This window comes from Trachurus japonicus, chromosome 16 (genome assembly GCF_045865225.1).
Source record: "Trachurus japonicus isolate A0001 chromosome 16, Traja_1.0".
Taxonomy (NCBI): Eukaryota; Metazoa; Chordata; class Actinopteri; order Carangiformes; family Carangidae; genus Trachurus; species Trachurus japonicus.
Genome location: NC_140922.1, coordinates 31610113 through 31630392, shown reverse-complemented (window position 1 = coordinate 31630392; position 20280 = coordinate 31610113). Strand labels below are relative to the sequence as shown.

The 20280-nt window shown below is 42.2% G+C and overlaps 1 protein-coding gene across 2 annotated transcripts in view; it reads right to left on the bottom strand.

Annotated features, from left to right (window-relative positions):
* bbs9 (Bardet-Biedl syndrome 9) overlaps positions 1–20280 on the bottom strand; it is a 290122-nt gene that overhangs the window by 67998 nt on the left and 201844 nt on the right. For both annotated transcript variants that reach the window (XM_085803054.1, XM_085803055.1), the window contains one exon: positions 11464–11574. In XM_085803054.1, coding sequence (XP_085659180.1) covers positions 11464–11574 — 111 coding nt within the window. The remainder of the gene's footprint in view (positions 1–11463; positions 11575–20280) is intronic.

The following is a 20280-nucleotide window of genomic DNA, read 5'->3' as shown; positions in this document are numbered from 1 at the left end:
ATACACAATCCAACAACTCCACAACGCTCTGGTGGACAAGTTGTGACCTGCACATTCACCATGCTATGAGATAATAACACAACGTTACCAGACAGAGTTGTTTTAGAGGGAAATTCAGAGACTGATGATGAAAAACTGTCCCTGAAGGCTGAATGAGATGAGGGAAACCAAGAAATCCCATGAACCTCCGTAGCGTAGCTCTGAGCAGCTCACGGCTCTGCTCCGCTGTTCTAAAAACAGCTTGCACCGACAATTAAAGGTAACGAACCTACTGCTAAGACTATAGGGATTATGGCAATGGGCCAATTTGCCAAAAATGTCGAACTATCCCTTTAATAGAAAGCTGAATAAGGCCGTAAGGTAGGTGGTGTATTGGTAGAACTGATCAATGGTTTCAGCTTGTGCTCATTGTTTAAAAACGTGTGTGATCAGGTTTTAATGTGACAGAGGAACATCAGCTGGGCCAGGTTTTCTTGGAAAGCACAACACACACACACACACGCACACACGGATGATGACTCAGCCTGCAGGTTTACGCCAACACACGACTACACCTACTTTTACACACTATAAACAGCTTTAAGCATTTGCACACACACACATAGACACACACACACACACACACACACACACACACACGCAACAATCAAAGCTGGTTTCATGTTCTACATATTTGACTTCCCATCTGCAAGGACACTCAGCCTCAGTGTGTATGTGTGTGTGTGTGTGTTCATGTTCTATCTGTGTTTTTATTCATGCAGGGTAGAGCTGGGAATACACACACACACACACACCCACAGACACACACACTGATGCAAAAACACGAGTCCATGGGTCAGAAGTTGTGGCCGCGGCCCGGGAGGATCCTGTTCAGGATGAGGAAACCTGCCCGCTGAGAGTGTGTGTGTGTGTGTGTGTGTGTGTAGATGTGAATAGCAGCCTCGGTGTGTGTGTGTGTGTGTGTGTGTGTGTGTGTGTGTGTGAGTGTGTGTGTGTGACAGTAAGCTGATAGCTCAGTTGGCTGTGTGTGTGTAATGTGTGTGACAGAGCGCCGCAGCGGGACTCTGCAGCTCGGCCGTGTCGGTACAAGTCGCCTCAGACTGAGTCTCCACAGGTGATCGCCGCTCCGCCTGCTGCTGCTGCTGCTGCTGCTGCTGCTGCCGCTGCCCACTGGTGCAAACGGCCCCACTCATCTGGGACTCGGCCGCCAAAGCTAAGCTCTGTTTGTCCTCGAACCATTTATCTTTCTGTCCACGGAGGACGTGACGTCAGAGTGAAGGTTCAACTCTCTCTCTCTGCTCTGATCTTTGAGGATTCCTGGGTCTCAGTAACTCTGAGACTCATCGGGGACGTTGCTGCATCGCAGCTGTGAAACCACACAATCCTTTTGTTTCAATCCCAGGGCGGGGTTCACACACTGGACAGGTCCTCCTGTCAATCACAACCTCACACACTCATATTCACACGTCCTACGGTCACCAATCAACTCTGGCCACGCTGACATTTACCAAAACAGATTTTTCCCTTCTACATTTAAAAAAAATAACGTCATTTACACCAGATCGTTTACAAAAAAACGGTGTAGTGGCCCTTTGCTGCCTGTCGTCCCCCTCTCTATGTCTCTCTACAGCTGTCCTGTGGATTTAAGGCCTAAAAGCCCCAGAAAATAGGTGCGGTTGCATATCTGAACGTATTCTTGATGTTGCATTCACGTGAAATCGGGCAGACGTCAGACAGACAACAGACGCTGCATGTAACAGGATAAACAAGCATGAGGCAAAACAATACAGGCGTGACAATATGTTGTCATGGTGATGTCGTATTGTTTTACCGTCTTTCTCTGGTGGAGTAAAATGACATCCGGTTGGTTTTGCCGACGGCCGTCTGCCTGACTGCACCTGAATGCAACACCAGTGCCTCCGTCCTTCCTCACACTACACAGTGGTGACAGTTTTAACAGGCCGAGCCGACAGCTCCGCTGAGTTTCCATGGTTACCTACGGTCACGCTGCCACTCAACATAAAAAATGGCGATGCAACATGGCCGCCTCGGTTCGGTGCGTCGCCCACTTATGTATTTGTAACGACTTGTAACAACTCATTCTAAGGTACGAGAAAGCTTTCATTTGTATGCGGCTGTGATTCCACTTCATACGTGTGAAATACGTATTTATGAAAGACATATTAGATTTTTGCTAATAAAAAGCCAGATAAGTTACATACTGGGGCTTTAAAAAAAATCTCTTCATTTGCACAAACCTGCATAAAAACAGCGTTAACGCGCCAAACCTGTGGGCGGCAGTGTAACGAGAAGCATAAAGCCAATCAGAGAATCAGAACTCTGTTTCCCACTCGTCTACATGCAAATCTCCAGATCTCCACTTCGGCCTTTGAAGTTTTCAGATATCATCGACTTGAAGTTTTGTTTTCATGTAAACAAAAAAGCCAAAACACACGTTAGTATTATGGAGATGAGACTCTGGTAGTTGTCAGCTTGGCTACCAGTCACTCAAAGTGGCCACGCCCCCAATTATGTCGAACTTTAAGCCTCAATAAAATGTTAACAAATGAACTTTCACAGATTCTACGACCGCAAACACACAAAATAACCTGAGTTTAGTTTGGTTAAGTTCAAATTTAGGACCATTTAAATAATAAAATATAAAATATAGACATGATAGAAGATAGTACACAGCAGCAGTGTGTGAGCTGAGTGACCAGGACGCTGTGGGTTCATCAGAGGTCTCTCTCCTCACAACGACTGAGAATCGCTCTCTGACTCATCTCTGCGTCTCTTTATCCACATTTTCCTCAGGATGCGTATGGATTTTACAGTAATGGGCCAACGAGCTTTTATCTGGATTTTAGCAGCTAATGGATAAAGCTACAGCTGCTGCTAATGCACAGAGCACATTAGTGATGGAGGGTGAAGCCACGGCTAATGGTAACTGGTGATTCTGCATGTGGTGTCGAACAGCGGCTTGATGCTTAGAGCTGTTAAGTTCAGTTCAGTTCAGCTTAGGGCTGCAACTAACCATTATTATCATTATCGATTAATCTGTTGATTATTTAAACGATTAATTGATTAGGTGTTTGGTCAATAAAATGTAAAAAAAAATGTTGAAAAATATCCATCAGTGTTTCTCAAACCACAAGATGACGTCCTCAAACCACAGAGAGACTCAGTTTATTGTCATGAAGGAACAAAGAAACCAGAAATATTCACATTTAAGAAGCTGAAATCAGAGGATTGGGACTTTTTTTTTCTTAAAAAACTATTCAAACCGATTATTCGATTATCAAAATAGTTGACTATTAATTTACTAATCGATTATTGTTCGAATTGTTCATTAATTGTTGCAGCTCTAGTTCAGTTCAGACAACTTTACTTATCCCGCAAGGGGCAGTTCAGGTGTGGATTTCCCCGTTCACACATCAACACAAACTGTCAAGGAAAAAAACTAAACATTAAGGGACGGAGGGAGGAGTCAGGAACTATATAAATTCATTATAGATTTAATTTCAACATTTTATTGTTTGTTTTTGAAGCATTAAACGGATCAGCTGAGCTCCACAACACATTTCTGACCTCCTTAACGTCTACACTCCCTCACAATCCCTGAGGTCAGCCCCTCAGCTCCTCGTCCCCAAAAGTCGACTAAAAACTGTGAAGTGAGCTACCATTAGAAATAAAAACCTGCCGACTTTTAAATCACGTCTTAAAATTTACTTTTATTCTTTGGCTTTTAACTCAGCTTGAGAGCTGTATGATCTCTGTTCTTGTTTGTCTTTTTATTCTCATTTTATTGTTTTTTTTAATCTGTCAGCTCTTTTATGGCTATTGATCCCAAGCTGGGAAATTACAGGCTGCGGCTAAAGGCTGCCACCTGGGATGGCACCATCTTGGTTACTCTTTCTTATTTATTTATTCTTTTTTTTAATCCTTATTTCTAATTCTCATTATGTTTTTCTCAACCATTTTCTTCACCGTGCAGCACTTTGGTAACGCTTTATGTTTTGGAAATGTGCTATAGGCCATAAATAAATGGAGAAATACGTAGAGATGAAGCAAGATGAGATAAAAACAAATAAAATCAGATAATAAAAGTCATTTCAAATGGGTGTGGTCTGTGTCCAGCAGCTTAGAATAAAGATTCTTTAGCATAAATCTGTATCATAATGTGGCTTAATGAGGCAACTGACCGCAGACTGACACCCACACTGACAAGATCAGAGCAGCAGAGAGTGTGTGTGTGTGAGTGTGAGTGTGTGATATTGATTTCAGCGTGTGCAGCATCACATCACCGGTTTGGACAGAAGGAAACGACATGTGGACCTGGACTGTGTTGAGTTGTGTTGAGTTGTGTTGTGTGTGTGTGTTTGCTCTGGATGGTGTGTGTGATCCCAGGTGGGCTGCTGCTGTAGCGGAGGAACAGAGCAACAACAAAACACACACACACACACAAAAAGGCGACGCAGTGCCAGGAAAGAGGAGAAGGAAGACGTTCACTCTCCCTTTCATCTCTCTTTCATCCCTCTGTTTCAAGCTGAGGAGAGAAGGAGAGAACTCGCTCCGCTCTCGGCTCAGACGCCGTTTGATGTCTTTCAAGTCGACCAAACCAAACGTGCTGCCATGCTCCCGAACAGAGAGCTCTGTGTGTGTCTGTGTGTGTGTGTGCGGGGGTTGGCATGGCGCCTAATTACTTTTAAGTCATAGACAGGTAGGCGGAAGGTGTGTGTGTGGGGAACGGGAGCTTTGAACTGATTTGTTCTCTGGGTTTATTGGAGTTTTTTTGGCGTTCGGCCACGATCAGACGGAAACACTTCTACTGTACGACTCTCTGTAGATTGACACACTGTGCACACACATACACACACACACACACACACACACGGGGGGAGAAACACTAATGCACCGATGCAGCTGATGCTATCGGAGCGTTTCAGCGCGGGGCTGATGCGTCTGCAGCAGCCGGCGAGCAGCAGAGATCAGGAATTAGCGCTAATCTACAAAACAAAGTGGATGATTTATCAACTCTCTGCTGCACAGCTCTGGTTACACAACCGTTAGAGAAAATACAAAAAATAAAAAAGTCCAAAGATGACAGGAAACAGGATGAGTGATGACATGTAAACACGTGTGGTGGATGTTGTGGCTGAGGTAACTGCTCATGTTTAATTAATGGATTTTCCCACAATGACATTAAATCCTGCAGGTTAAAGGAGCAGGATGTTGGGGCGGTGCGTGGCGCAGTGGGTAGAGCGACCGCCCCATGTAGAGGCTACAGTCCTCGCCGCAGGCGTCCCCGGTTCGAATCCCGCGTCGGGCAGACCTTTCCTGCGTGTCGTTCCCCCTCTCTCTGCCTCCCCATTTCCTGTCTATCTCTACTGTCATCACTATCAAATAAAGGCAAAAAGCCGAAAAATATACATTAAAAAAAAAAAAAAAAAGGAGCAGGATGTAAAACTGTTGCTGCAGTCAAATTCAAAATACTGCAGCGCATTGTCACTCCGCTACATGTAGATATACAGTCTATGGATCTGTAACACTGAATTTAATAATGCAGTGTGCATGGTGTAGATAAGTGTATATGTTGAAGGTGTTCAGAAATGGCCGTTTGTCCTGTTTGTCGCGCCTCCTTCTACCAGTTTCCACGAGTTGCCGCACGAGTTTACCCGAGTAAGGAAAACAAATTTGATTGGTCGTTATCGAGCGGGTGGGATATTCAAAGCTTGGGGCGAGACCGAGCTCGGTGTGTGTGTGTGTCTCAGACGTTTGTTTGATTGACAGATGACGGATCCAATATCAGTGGCTGGTGAATCATGAGCAACGTGACGTATAATTTGTGCGCGTGCATTATCCAATGCGAAAAAAAAACTACCTCACTTTCATCCCAGATTACTCGGAAATAGATTTTTTGCACAAAGTTTGGGCTACATCGCCTGATAGATGAGTTATTACACTAATGTTAGGACCCACAGTGGGCTCAAATTTTTCTTTTCTGTACACCTTTAATAATAATAATGATTTATTCTATTAAGTTTCAATTTCCTTAATTTAATTCATTCATTGTTGAGTTTCATTACATACAAGTGAATTTAAAAGTTCCACTGGGGGGCGAGTCAAGTCGACTTTAAAAAAAAAAAAATCAAAATAATGCAATAGTGATTTTCCTGGTAATTAGTTACTCAGTTACTTTTTGAGGAAAATAACAGGTGACTATAACTAATTACTTTTTAAAAGTAACATGCCGAACACTGGTCAAGACGTTTCTGAGAGAGTCATAGCGAGGTCTTTTAATGTTCTTAACGTCAGACATCATCCACATTATGCACAATGGAGGCTGCTATGCTAATAAATGCTAGTAACTAAACACAAAGTTGTCTTGTTCTAAGGACCTAATTTGTGTCTGAAATTAAGTTATATTATAAAACACAAAATCAAAACTGAAACATGATGTTTAATTGTGACTATTCTGGCTGTATTATTGTTGTCAGTTAGATCGGTATTTCAGATTAACATGTTTCCTTATAGTCTGTGGTGACATATTGGGTGATTTGATGGTTATTTTTCTGTACATTTCTTACATCAAGAGGAGAGGAGGAGGAGGAGGAGAGGTTGTAGGCTGCATCTCCTCTGCTGAAGTGTCTTTGAGCAACAACAAACAGCGACGTCCAAACTCACTCTCTCTCACCACAGGCTTCAATAAACAATCACACCATTATGTCTTCACAAGCTGCTGCAGCTTCACAGGAGGAGGAGGAGGAGGAGGAGGAGGTGTGGTGGCTAAAGGACAAGTCTGGACATGATGCTACTTCCCCCTCCTCCCTCCACTCGTTTTAAGTGCGAACCACAGACTTACTGTGAGGTTTCCATGACAAACAATACTAATTAGGGATCATTTTCCTTTTGCTGTTTCTTTTTTTTTTTTTTTTTTTTCGATCACGTCTGGAGGGCGTAAACTGAAAGGCAAGAGTGACGTGAGTGTGTAAATGTGTGTGTGTGTGTGTGAGAGAGAGCTACAGAAGTAACAGTAACTGAACAGGGATGAATCCTCTCATGATCCAGTTGTTGATTATTTTATGCATTGGTTTTTAGCAATGAATGCCTCTAAGACTATAAGGATATGGCAGTTGGTTTTAGACATTCACAACCTCCTACTGTTTACACTGTAATAAATAATGGTCAAAACATTGAATCAGTGGATTCTTATAATATAAGTACTTAGGTACCATTCTTGACAAGAAACTGACCTTTGAGTCTAACACTGTTTCAGTGTATAAGAAGAGCCAGGAAACTGGTGGACAGGACCCTGTTGAACATGTTTAACCGTTCCTTTGTGGAGTCTGTGCTCACTTTTTCTTTTATCTGTTGGTTTCGATAGAGAGCCGAAGCGGAAGCAGGAAGTAACGTCGCCATGGGACCTCAACTCGGAAAAAGTCTCCATGTAAGTGAACGGGAGTCAAAGTTTTATTTCGTGACCCGATTGAATTGTTTCATGAGAATAAAATATGACCTCTACCTGTTTAAAACATCACGTTTCATGAAGAGAAATCAGCCGTTTATCGTAAAACAGCAACGTAAGAATGTATTTAGTGTGAAGACGCTCCACGGACTACAGATCTGGTGTCCCACAAAAAATACGTGACACAGGAAATGGCGGCATTTGGTGTGTGACGTCACCTACGAGACTTGTAGTCTTTCTGGTTACTGATTCTTCTGAATTTTATTTTACAATAGTTTTACAACAAACTGCTGATTTCTCAGCATGAAACGTGATGTTTTAAACAGGTAGAGGTCAGAGAGTTTTATCATCACACTATTCAATCGGATCACAAAATAAAACTTTGACTCCCGTTCACTTACATGGAGATTTTTTCCGAGTTGAAATCCCATGGTGACGTTACTTCCTGCTCCCGCTTATAGGCTCTCTATGCCTTAATATCAAAAACTTTACTTTAAAATTTACTGTCCAGAGTGGTCAACGTCTGCTGTAAAATAACTGGCACGGACCAGGAAACCCTGTATTACAAAAGGTTGTACAATAAAGCAAAATCCATCCTGTCCGACAGCTCTCATCCACTATACCAACAATCTGAGCTTCTTCCTTCTGGTTGGTTCCCTTTTCAGACTTCCACCGATCAAAACCAACAGATACATATAAACGATCTTTTATCCCATCTGCCGTCTCCCTCCTCACCTCTAAGAGGAGGAGGAAGCTCATTGCACAGCAGCGCACTTTAATCCTATAGCACTTTGTCCATCTTGGTCTAGTAACAGACAGTGTGTTTAATTCTTATCAATTATTTATTGCCTTTGACTGTCAACATCTGTGATCTGTCCATTGTTACGTCAGTGTTTTGTGTTTGTATGTTGTTTTACGCTACTGTAGCTACCCACTCCTGCAAACGAATTGCCCCATTGGGGACAAATAAAGTTGTTGAATTGAATTGAATTATAACAGTTTCACATTTCTGAAGTCCAGTTGCCTTTTACTACAAGTCCACAAGAATAAGATGAGCTGGATGATATATGATGAGAACCTTCACGGACATACTGTACTACAGTACAAATGTTAGATTTAGGGGAAAGTTTGTGTGTGTGATTGATCCTGAGAAGACCAAACCAGATGGACGGAGCCTCGTTAGTCTGATCACACGATCAATAACTCACTCACTTTGTCTTTGTCTCGTTTTCTTGTTTTGATTCAGCGTCCAAAATGTTTCTGTCTGGATTCACTCAGACCAAACAAACACATGGACCATCGATAAAAACACATGCAAACACAGCACAGTGGCTGCTGGACTCACAGACCGTGTGTGTGTGTGTCTTTGTGTGTGTGTGTGCATAACATATATGTAGCGTATAGGAGTGTGTGTGTGTGTGTGTGTATGTAATGATCCCTGTGTCGCCCTCTCTGTGTCTCCCACGCCTCCACTTCTCATTAGAGGCGACGCCTGAGTGGATTAACCACAAGCATGCACACACACACACACACACAGACACACACACACACACACACATATGCACATATGCGAACACACACACACACACACTAACACACATGCACACACACATGCAGACACACAACTTATGAAAGTAGAGCCCATCAAAGCGAATCTATCCGCCACGGTTTAGGAAAGACAAACTGTCATAAAACACGGATTTGTCCTCAATGCAAACCAGAAGCCCCTTCCCTCTCTCTCCGTGTGTGTGTCTGTGTGTGTGTGTGTGTGTGTGTGTGTGTGTGTGTGTGTGTGTCAGGAAACAATATGCTTTTGTTGAATGTGTGTGCGAGACAGTGTTGTATGTGTTTATGCATAAAAACTAATCAGTTTAGGAAAGGAAGGAAGTAAAGGAAGTGAAGGAAGGAGCTGAGGTGTCGTCCCAGTGGAGCCGTCTGATTGGGAAGATGAATGTTCAGATATTAAAGGAGCAGACGGATGGAAGGAAAGAAAAAGAAAGAAAGGAAGAGAGGAAGAAAGAAGGACGGAGGGAGGGAGAGCAGAGCCAGATGGACGCAAACATAAAGAGAAGAGAAGAGAGAAAAAAGAGAGAGAGGAGGAGACAGGGCAGACGGAGAGCAGAGGAGGAAGAGAGCGTCGTCCAACTCCCCAAACACAGAGACACAGAGCGGAGACCTGGCAGCGGGAACGGGGCCGGACGTGATCCCAGATCCCAGATCCCAGATCAGATCTGTCTGATAATAAAAAGACCGGCCACAACAGAAGAAGACGAAGAAGACGAGACCAGATATGGATAGATATGGATAACGTTATGGGTTTTAAATATGAACAGGTGGATATCGATATTTACAGATACTGAAAAATGAAGATTCACTTCACTGTATGAATTTAATCTTAATCTAAAAGCTCAGTTAAAGCAGATAACAGCGGCACGGCCGTTTCGGCTAATGCTGTGTTCAAGGCAGGCTTTTGAAACCGTAAGTTACAGCTTCAAGTCACAACTACGACTTGGTAGCGTTCCAGGTAACCCGTAGCTCGTGTTTTTACCGTCCTGTTGTCTGTGAAAGTTCCCTATAACGGCCACTCGTAACTTCCGACCCGTGAACTCGTACCAGATCGAACTGGTATGACTTCACAGGAAGGAAAAACACAAAGTACGAGTTTCCTTGAACGCACCATGAGTTAGCAGCCCCCGCCCTTGTCAGGCATCAATTGGTCCTCGTGCTACGTCACCACATTCACGCGCATCCCTTGGCTGCACACACAGCCCTTCATGCCGTTCTCTCCCCTCATTGGATAACACTTGTATCCCACAAGGAAAATTTTCTCCTCGGGTTACAGCAGAGCAGAGTGACGGAGAGACTCGTGTTTAGGCTGAAATACTTCATGTAAGTGATTGCTGACGGAAAATAGGACTATTTAGGACTTATATTAACAAAAACATTCCACTGATATCTGCTTTAAAGATGAATTCTCCAGGTATCTGTGTTGTCTTATCTGTCATAAACAAGTAGATTACGGGTTACGGGGCGCGTTACGTTTGTGTGGTGGTGTCGCCATGGAGACGAGAGCTGGGACACCGGGTCGGAGGCTCTGATCTTACCAGGTTGGTTTTCAGCCAAGAGACGCTCCATTCTCCCTGAAACTAGTTACAAGTCATTGATTTGACCAGAACTAGGACTCTGAAGCTGGAGCTAAGAGACAAATCCTGCATAGTTCCTCTTTAAAAATTCATATTCATGAGAAATAAAATTCAAAAATTTGTAAGAAAAGAAAAAAGAAACTTGTGAACATCTTTTCAGACAAATAACACACAAAAAATTAAGGGGAAAAATGCAATTTCACAAGAAGAACATGTTTTCTTTGCAAAATTAGGGAAAAACGGGTGCCACAGAGATCTGGGCTGAAATAAAAAAAACAACGACGTTTGTCCATCCATCCTTATTGAATGTGTTGATGTATTTTCTTCATTGATAAAAATTAAAACCCCCAAAATGTTTGTATTTTTTGGAGCATATGTTGGAAAATGTGAGTTTTTTTCTTGGTTTTCAGCCAAGAGACGCTAGGTGGAAGGCAGAGAGCCTCCATTCTCCCTGGAACTAGTTACAAGTCACACCGTGATTATTTCTCTGACAATAATCGTGTCAAGAAAATGTATAATCGTGACATCCCTAACTGTGATCGTCCCCCCTCCCCCTCCCAACGCTGCTGCATCTGCAGGACCAGATTTATGGTTCGACTCCCATCACTCGGCCCCGTGCTGACAGTGTAGAGCCGTGACGGACGGAGAGCAGAGATCAGAGATCAGTGTCAGGGCTCTGCTCGGGATTAACCGCTCGTGTATTTCGATACCGGAGGTCACCTGGGAGTGTGACAAGGTGAAGCAGAGCCACCGACGGCTCTGACAGGAAGACAACACCCAGCTCCCAGAAATAAAATTAAACATAAAGACAGACAGAGAGACAGAGATAATGTAACGTAACGTAGCTGCTCCTACCTTTCTTGACTTTCTTGGACGGCTGCTTCTTCTTGATGAACTTGGTGGCCTCCGGCTGCAGCTCCAGCTCCTCGCCGTCGCCGGCCGCCTCCGCTATCGGCTCCACACCGCCTGGATAGAAGCACAGGGAGAGAAGAACGACTGTCAGGAAAACACTTCACCTGCTTCACAAACACACAGAGTAAAACACTTCTACACTGGTACTAACACACAGCTGCGTACGGCAACTCCACTTGGACAAACTTCATTAGGGCACTGCCCCGATTTGCATACAAGCGGAAGTCTGTTTTAGGGATGTCACAATTATAGATTTTCTTGGTACGATTATTGTCAGAGAAAAAATCACGGTATCACGATTATCACGATTATTATGCATTAATTAAAGGGACAACGAGGAGTTTCTATTTGGTTATAAAAAAGTCTCACGTTAATGTGGATGAATCTACACTACCCACACTTGTTAATGGGCCCATTTTCGATAAATATATCGTTTTATCTCTATCGTTATTTTGTTATTATTAGTGGTGGTGGAAATGCTGGGCGAGCCGACCAGCGTTTCTTTACTTTCGGTTTTGCAGCGAGTCATGAGAATAACGCCGCCGAATCTCCGTTTATGGTGGGAACTACGACGGTATGTGATCGTCTTCCAACCTCTGACTTTAATTCTTGATGAATGAAAACATGAGTCAAAGAATTTCACGCGGAGGGTCATAAATGTAGTGTGAAAACGCTTCGCTTTTCCAAAACTCCACGTTGTCCCTTTAATTAATTTCACAACACTATGAATGTGTAAAATCTAAATATTTACACAAATTATTTAAGTATCTATAAATATAGGGCCAATTATTAACCCCCAAAGGGAAGTGTTTGAAATATTCAAGTCAAGTGACCTTTACTTTGGTGCTGATCTGCCGATATGGTTCTGACATAATCTTTTTTTTTTGAAAGTGACAGTATTTATGAATCTTTACAATTAATTAATTGTGGCGTTTAATACTACGATGAATTCAATTAAATAATCGTGACATCCCTCGTCTGTTTAAAGTTATGTAAATTAAAAAAATTAAATTTTTAAATGAGCAGAAGATGTCTCCATGTTTTCCTGTTGGCTCTGGGATCTGAACGGACGTGAGTCCAGCGCCAGAAAACGCCGGGTGTGTCCACACTGACACGAGTTTTAATCATCGTCTCACATGAGTCCAGTCGTCCCCGATTCAACTCGGACTCTTGGACGAACATGAGTGAGAATCTTCACAGAGAGAAACGCCCTGATTTTAATAAACTCAACACAAGAGCTCAAGTTTATGAGTTTGTACTTCAGTTTGAAGTGCGTTTCCTCCGTACGGTCCCTGAACTATCGACTTGTCATAGCAACGCCAAACAAACTTCATTCATAATTTTATTTTTTTTAAATAACAGATAGACAAATCCTGCCTATCTCTATAACACATTATAACCATACTTATAATGAGTTATAATGCAGTTATAGCACTGTATAACTATAGTTATAAACACTCATAAATCATCATTAGGACCCATTCACATGGAGCGTCTTTTAAGGCTTTATAACAATAAACATAACACATTATAGCGCATTATAACTCTATTATAATACCTGACCTTGTATTATGAGCCATTAGAAAATGCTCTATGATGTGTTATACTTATATTATAAAGCCTTATCATAATTTGAGTGTTTATAATGATAGTTATACATATTTATAACACATTATAACTATATATATAACGCATTATCGATGTCGGCATAGAGACATCTTCTGCTCCTTTTTTAACAGCGAGTTACTAACAATTATAATGTATTATAATATACATATACAGCTATACGGTGCTATAACTGCATTATAACTCATTATAAGTATGGTTATAATGTGTTATAGAGATTGACTGACTGAATTTAATTGAGGATTAGTTCATTTATGTCCGATATTGATTGATTCTATTAATAGAGTATCAATAATAATATTTGTTGTAGGTGTCATTAACATTTCTCAGTTTTTTATTTCCACTCCACATGTTTCCAGATGTTTTTGTTGCTGCATGAGGCCAAAAAATTAAACCTGTTGATTCTGTTGCCTTCAGAGAAATGTTTATATTCAATGTTCATATTGTAGTAGAAGCAGTGTGTGTGTGTGTGTGTGTGTGTGTGCGTGTGTGTGTGTGTGTGATGAAATGATCCCTGCTCGAATCCCCTGGATCAGAGTGGATTTAAGGAGCTCCTGAGGCCGATGAATTGGACGCCTTGTCTCTCCCTCCGTCCCACCTCTCTGTCTACCTCTTTATCCCTCTTCCTCATTGCTCTCCTCCCCTCCGTCTCCTCCTCTTCCCCTCATCCGTCCTGTCCTTCCTCCTCCTCCTCCTCCTCCATAAACTGTCTTCCTCAACTAACTGCCTGACCAACATCAAAAAATGGCTAAAACGACAACTAACCTGAAGCTTAATTCTGATAAAAAAAGAAACATTGATGATTGCGCCGGATGACAAAATCCCTCAGATGAGGCAGTACATTGTAGGGATGTTTAAGGCTCATCTGTTTAGTCGAGCCTCAGAAACTTGAAAGTGTCATTTTTGATTCTGTAATGTCGCTATTAATCAGAAACTGCTTCTTCCACCTGAGGAACATTGCAAAATTAAGCTGAACTTGAGATGGTCATTCATGCTTTTATTTCTTCTCGTCTAGACCAGTGGTTCTCAAAGGGGTCCCGAACTTTTCCTTAAAATTTTATCTTTTACTACTTTTCTTCTAGAATTTAGAATTTTACCACCCTTTATTTATTTATTTTTATTTACCACTTTTTCTAGAATTTTTAAAAAAACTTATTTTGAGAAATTTTACCAGTTTCTTCTAGATTGTTTTTTTTTATTGAGAAATTTTCTAGAAAATTTTAAACTTCTTTTTTTATTTTTTTTAGAAATCGTACCACTTTTTTCTACAATTTTCTTTTTTCCTTATAAAAAAAGATGTTTAAACATTTTTGGAGAAATTGTACCAGTTTTTTCCAGAAATGTCTGTACAATATTTCTCTTTGTCAAAATGTTAAATGTTTAATGTCTTCAATTGTTTTATTCATTGTATTTTTATTTCAAGGGGGTCCCCAACTTTTCCTTAAAATTTTACCTTTTACTACTTTTCTTCTAGAATTTTTTTTTGTTTTTACCACTCTTTATTTTCTTTTATTTACCACTTCTTCTAGATTTTTTTTTTTACTTTTTTTTGAGAGATTTTACCAGTTTCTTCTAGAATTTCTTTTTTAATTGAGAAATTATCTAGAAAATTTTAAACTTCCTTTTTTTTTTTTTTGAAATGTTTAAACGTTTTTGGAGAAATTGTACCAGTTTTTCCAGACATTTCTCTACAATATTTCTCACTTTGCCAAAATGTCGAACTATCCCTTTAATGTCTTAAATTGTTTTATTCATTGTATTTTTATGTTTTTACTGTTGTATTTTATTTTATTGTGAAGCACTTTGTGATTTTTATCTGTGAAAAGTGCTATATAAATAAACCTTATACTTACTTACTCCCCCCTTTCTATCTCTGTCTCCGCTACCTGTCTTTCCTCTCCTCCCTCCTCATCCTTTTTCCTGTCACCTATCATAACTCCACCTCCTCCTCCTCTTCCTCCACTCTCTCCCTCCTTTCTCCATCTCTTTCCCACATGTCCCATTTTTCCCTCACTTCATCCCTTCTTTTCTGCTCATTTCCTCTCCTCCCTGAAGGATTGTGTCCAGTTTCACGGTGCTTTCATTTAACATGCACCGAACACACACACACACTGAGACTCTCTCTATGTGTGTGTGTGTGTGTGTGTGTGTGTGTGTCTGCCATCATGTCTACCTTAAGGTGTCTGAGAATGTGTGTGTGTCTCTGTCTCCCCCACTGCGTCTTCATGTGTGTGTGTGTGTGTGTGTGTGTGTGTGTGCAGATTACCCTAAGCCCTCTCTAATATTTATCCTGGCCTTTTCTAAAGCCAATCTTGTTCTCTTTGGTGAGAGCGCAGCCTGTGGCTTCACACACACTTACACACACACACTTAGACACACACACACACACACACACACTTGGACACACACACACACACACTTACACACACTCTCACTCACAGTTGTTTGAAATGGGATATGCCTCGCTCTTAATTGGGCAGGTGTTTTTCTAAGGCGAGTCGGGTTTTTTTTAACGCTGTCTTACAATTTCACGGGGAATGTGTGTCTCTCTGTGTATGTGTGTGTGTCTGTGTGTCTGTCTGTGTGTGTGTGTGTGTTTTAACCTCAGTCTTACATCAACATGAGGTAAGGAAATAGCCCACCTCTGGAGCAACTCTGAAACAAAATCACATTACACACACACACACAGAGCGTCTCTTAGCTCTCACACATTCCTCTCTCCTTCTCTCTCTCTGTAAATAGCAGCGTAGTACCGTCGGCTGGTCGGAGCTGCGGTGTGTGTGTGTGTGTGTGTATTATATCTGTGTGTTTCCCTCGGCCGTGCTCGCCTCTATATTTGTCTCGTCGTTTGGTGGAGGTTATCAGTTTTAGACGAGCCTGAGGTTTGGTCTCCTTCTCCCTCTCTCTGCACCACATCACACTTCAACACCCAAGAAAAGCAGCCGAGTGGAGGACGACACTGTAATTACAGCTGTTGGAGGAGTTGTACAATAATAATAATGGTGGTGGTGGCCCGACCCGTGGTGGTGGCTGATATATTTAACGCAGGAGTAGAAGCAGAAGCAGGTGCTGCAGCAGCAGGAGGTCCAAACACTAAACAACAGCAGCAGAAATCTGATATTCAACTGTTTATGAGAGGGAGAAATGTACTAGAAACTGGCCGGGACGTGAGGAATCATTGTTATGACAAGAGTTTAAAGAGATTTGTTTGTTGCAGTGGTTTAATTCGTCACCTCTCTGAAGTCAGGAGTGCAAAAGACTTTAAAAACGCTCATACAGTGGCTCTGAAGGCTCAAAAACAAGCCACAATTTCAGAAAACAACTTAAACTGCTGCTAATTTCTTACTTTTTTGCATATTTGTCACCCATAAATGTTTAAGATCATCAAAAAAATTCAATATTAGACAAAGATAAACCAAGTAAATATAAAATTCAGTTTTTAAATGGCAATTTCATTTATTAAAGGGAACAAAAGCTATCCAAACCTACCTGGCCCTATATGAAAAAGTAATCAAATCATGAACCATCTGTGATAAACCTTTTTTTTTTTGTAAAGCTGAGTTCAGTTTCACTCTGCCAGACCTGTTGGATCAATAAATCACTTCAATAGAACCTGTCTGACAAAGTGAAGCAGACTAAAAGATCCCAAAAACCAACACATTACACTGCAATCTAAAGAAATACAAGAAAAGATGAAAAACCAAAACAAAGTCATTGATATCTGTCGGTCTGGAAAGTGTCCCCAGTGAACCACAGTGAGAGTCTTTATCATCTAACTGCATTTTATATTTACTTGGGTTATCTTTGTCTAATATTAAAAATTGCTTGATGATCTTATACATTTACTTGTGACACATATGCAAAAAAAGTAAGAATCAGCTCTAAGGGCCACCGTACTTTCATCCTGAAGAGAACATTGTAAGTTTTATTTTTTGGAAAATGTATTTAATTATTCTTCCAAAACTGTCTCGGACCACTTTAAGAGTTCCTCAACTTTTATTTCAAATCATGTCAAACTTTCCCAGAAACGTTTGCAGCTGCATCCAAACACGCTGAACCGTGTCAGACTCTGACAGCAGCAGATAAAACAGTTCTACGATGCGTCTGCGATTCATTTTGAATTGACTTGAGTCTCTGCAGAGACAGAGACAGAGACAGAGACCCTGCACACTCCCTCTCGTCTTTGATGCGATGAAGGTGCAGCGATCGGCTCCTCGTCTTGTTAAAGTCAGCAGGAAGTCTCCTGTTTCTGTTGCCACAGATGGGATCTCTGTTTAATCTCTGAATAACAACACAAAGGGAAACAGGTCTGAGGACATAGCGAGGACCTTCGCTCGCCGCCATTTACGTCCAACTATTACTCCACTATGTTTTCTTTAGCTGCTACAACCATCTCCTCCTCCTAGTGATGTGAATGATCCTCTCTCTGTTAACAGATGTGGAGACGTTTCTGAACTGAACCCGTCGTTCTTTACTTCGTTGCTGCAGGAAAAACAGAAGCTCGATTGTCGCGGACGGTTTGATAAGTTGGAGGCAGCTGCAGAGGACAGATGTGGAGACAATCGAAGAGTCTTGCACATGTTTTGGACTTGGATTTGGTTTGTTCCAGTGGTTTCTGGGAGAGTTTTGAAGGTAGTGTAGTAGCAGCGTGTTTGGACAGCCTGCTGCAGTTTAGATATAGTAGAGAGACGGGGGTTGTGCAACACAGTCTGGGACGTTTTGGACATTTGTGGGTATTGTTTTGTATATAGATGAGGATGGTTTGGTTCGGTCCATGATATAATTTGAGGACGGTTCTGGAGAAGAGACGGGGTTTTTAGGTTCCTTCTGTGACAGATCGGGCCGGACGGTGACAGATCGGGGGGCCGCGTTCTGGACGAGGGGGCGAAGCTGCTTCCAATAGACTGTGTATGTGTATATGTGTGTGTGTCGTTGTGTTGTTGTGTGTGTGTGTGGGTCGGTCGGCAGCGGCGGCGGAGACACTGGCACATTCCTGCTTTATTCTGGGCTGCGGTTTGAAGATGGGGGTGACACTGCGCTGCTGTGGTTTGCAGCAATTTGGCTGTGGGCTTTACGCTATTTCAATCCCCCCTCAATGTACACATGTTTGTACGCACACACACACACACACACACACACACACACACACACACACACACACACACACAGCCATCAAAAGTCAGGAAGTGTGTGATGCAGACACCTGATCTCTGCTGCTGTCGAGCTTTCACCGTCTAAAACCTGCAACATGAGGTGTTAGTGTTGGATTTTTTAGGAAGTTAAAGGGACATTGTGTAACTTCTCCTGTTATCTATTCATAAAAATCGATTATTTTGTTCAAAAGTCTGTTTTTCATTAACCAGTAATCCCCCCCATCAACAAACTGAAGTGTTCCTTTCAGCTCTGAATTAGCCGTTCATATCATTCATATCTCCATGGAGCGGGTAAGCTCGGTGCTGCTGCCATGTGGTGTCTCCATGTTTTTACGTTCAGTGGCAGCGTGACGGTAGGAAACCACGGAAACTCAGCGGAGACACCAGACGGAGCTGTCGGCTCAGGTCGAGGTGGCGTCTGTGAAAAGTCACCGCGGTAACGCAGTGAGGAGGAATGGGGCGTTACACTGATGCTGCATTCACCTGCAGTCGGGCAGACGGCCGTCGCTAACAAACCAGATGTAATTTTAGTCACAGAAGTCCAGAGAAAGCCGGTAAAACGTGGGTCAGGTAAACAATACGACATCGCCATGACAACATATTGTCACGTGTATTGTTTTGCCTCGTGCTGACGGACCACTTGTTTACATAGAGGCTTGTTTATGCCGTAACGTGCAGCGGCTGTCGTCCGTCTGCCCAATTTCACGTGAATGCAGCATGAAAAATACGATGGAGTTGCTTGCGATATACAACCGCAACACTAGATTGGAGTAATTCCTACACAATGTACCTTTAAGAAATGTGTTTCCTGTGAATGAATGAAAGAGACGGAGAGACAGAGATCGTCCTCTGGTAACGCAGTGAGGAGGAATGGAGCGTTACACTGATGCTGCATTCACGTGAAATTGGGCAGACGGCCGTCGGTAACAAACCAGAGAAAGACGGTAAAACGTGGGTCAGGTAAACAATACCACATCGCCATGACAACATATTGTCACGTGTATTGTTTTGCCTCGTGCAGCGGCTGTTGTCCGTCTGCCGTCTGCCCAATTTCGAGTGAATGCAGCATGAAAAATACGATTGAGTTGCTTGCGATATACAACCGCAACGCTAGATGGGAGGAATTCCTACACAATGTACCTTTAAAGTGTGTTCAAAAAGTGTGTAGGGATTAAAAAACTATACGACAACAACATGAGTTTGTGTTTGTGCAGCGATGCGGTGCAGGTAACGCGCGTTGCGGCGCTCTGCGAGCTCGGCCGTGGTATTTATAGCCGTCTGGACGAGAACTCTTCAATTTGCGAAACGCCACAGAGACAGAACAAAGACAGCTGCTCAGGATTACACTCAGACCTGACCTGCACTTACACACACTACATGGATTTTCCTTCGCTGCGTGTCCTCTGGATTTACACATACACACACACACACACACACACATACACACACATACATATCTACACATACACACACACACACACACACACACACACACACACACACACACATTCATGCACACAAACACAGCCCATCTTCTCCCCTCTCTTTAAGTCTAAAATAGATGCAGGCCCCAAACCACAGCTACCAGTGGAACACTGTGAAAATAACTGCAACACACACACATGCACGGCAGGGGTGTGTGTGTGTGTGTGTGTGTGGGTAGGAGGATGTGTGTGTAAGTGGATGTGTGTGTGTGTGTGTATGTGTGTGTGTGTGCTTGCTCTCAATCAAACATAAGCAAACTTTTCTAACTTCATTAAAAAAGAAGGAGAAGAAACAAGGAAGAAGAATAAGAAGAAAAATGAGGAGAAGAAAAGATTAAAAAGAAGTGGAAGAAAATTAAGAAGAAAAAGACGACGACGAAGAAGAAAATGAATAAGAAAACAAAGAAGAAAAAGAAGAGAAGTGATGATTTACAACATTAGAAGAGAAAACAACACATGTGACTCAACGCTGAAACATGGAAGAAAAGGAGGAGGAG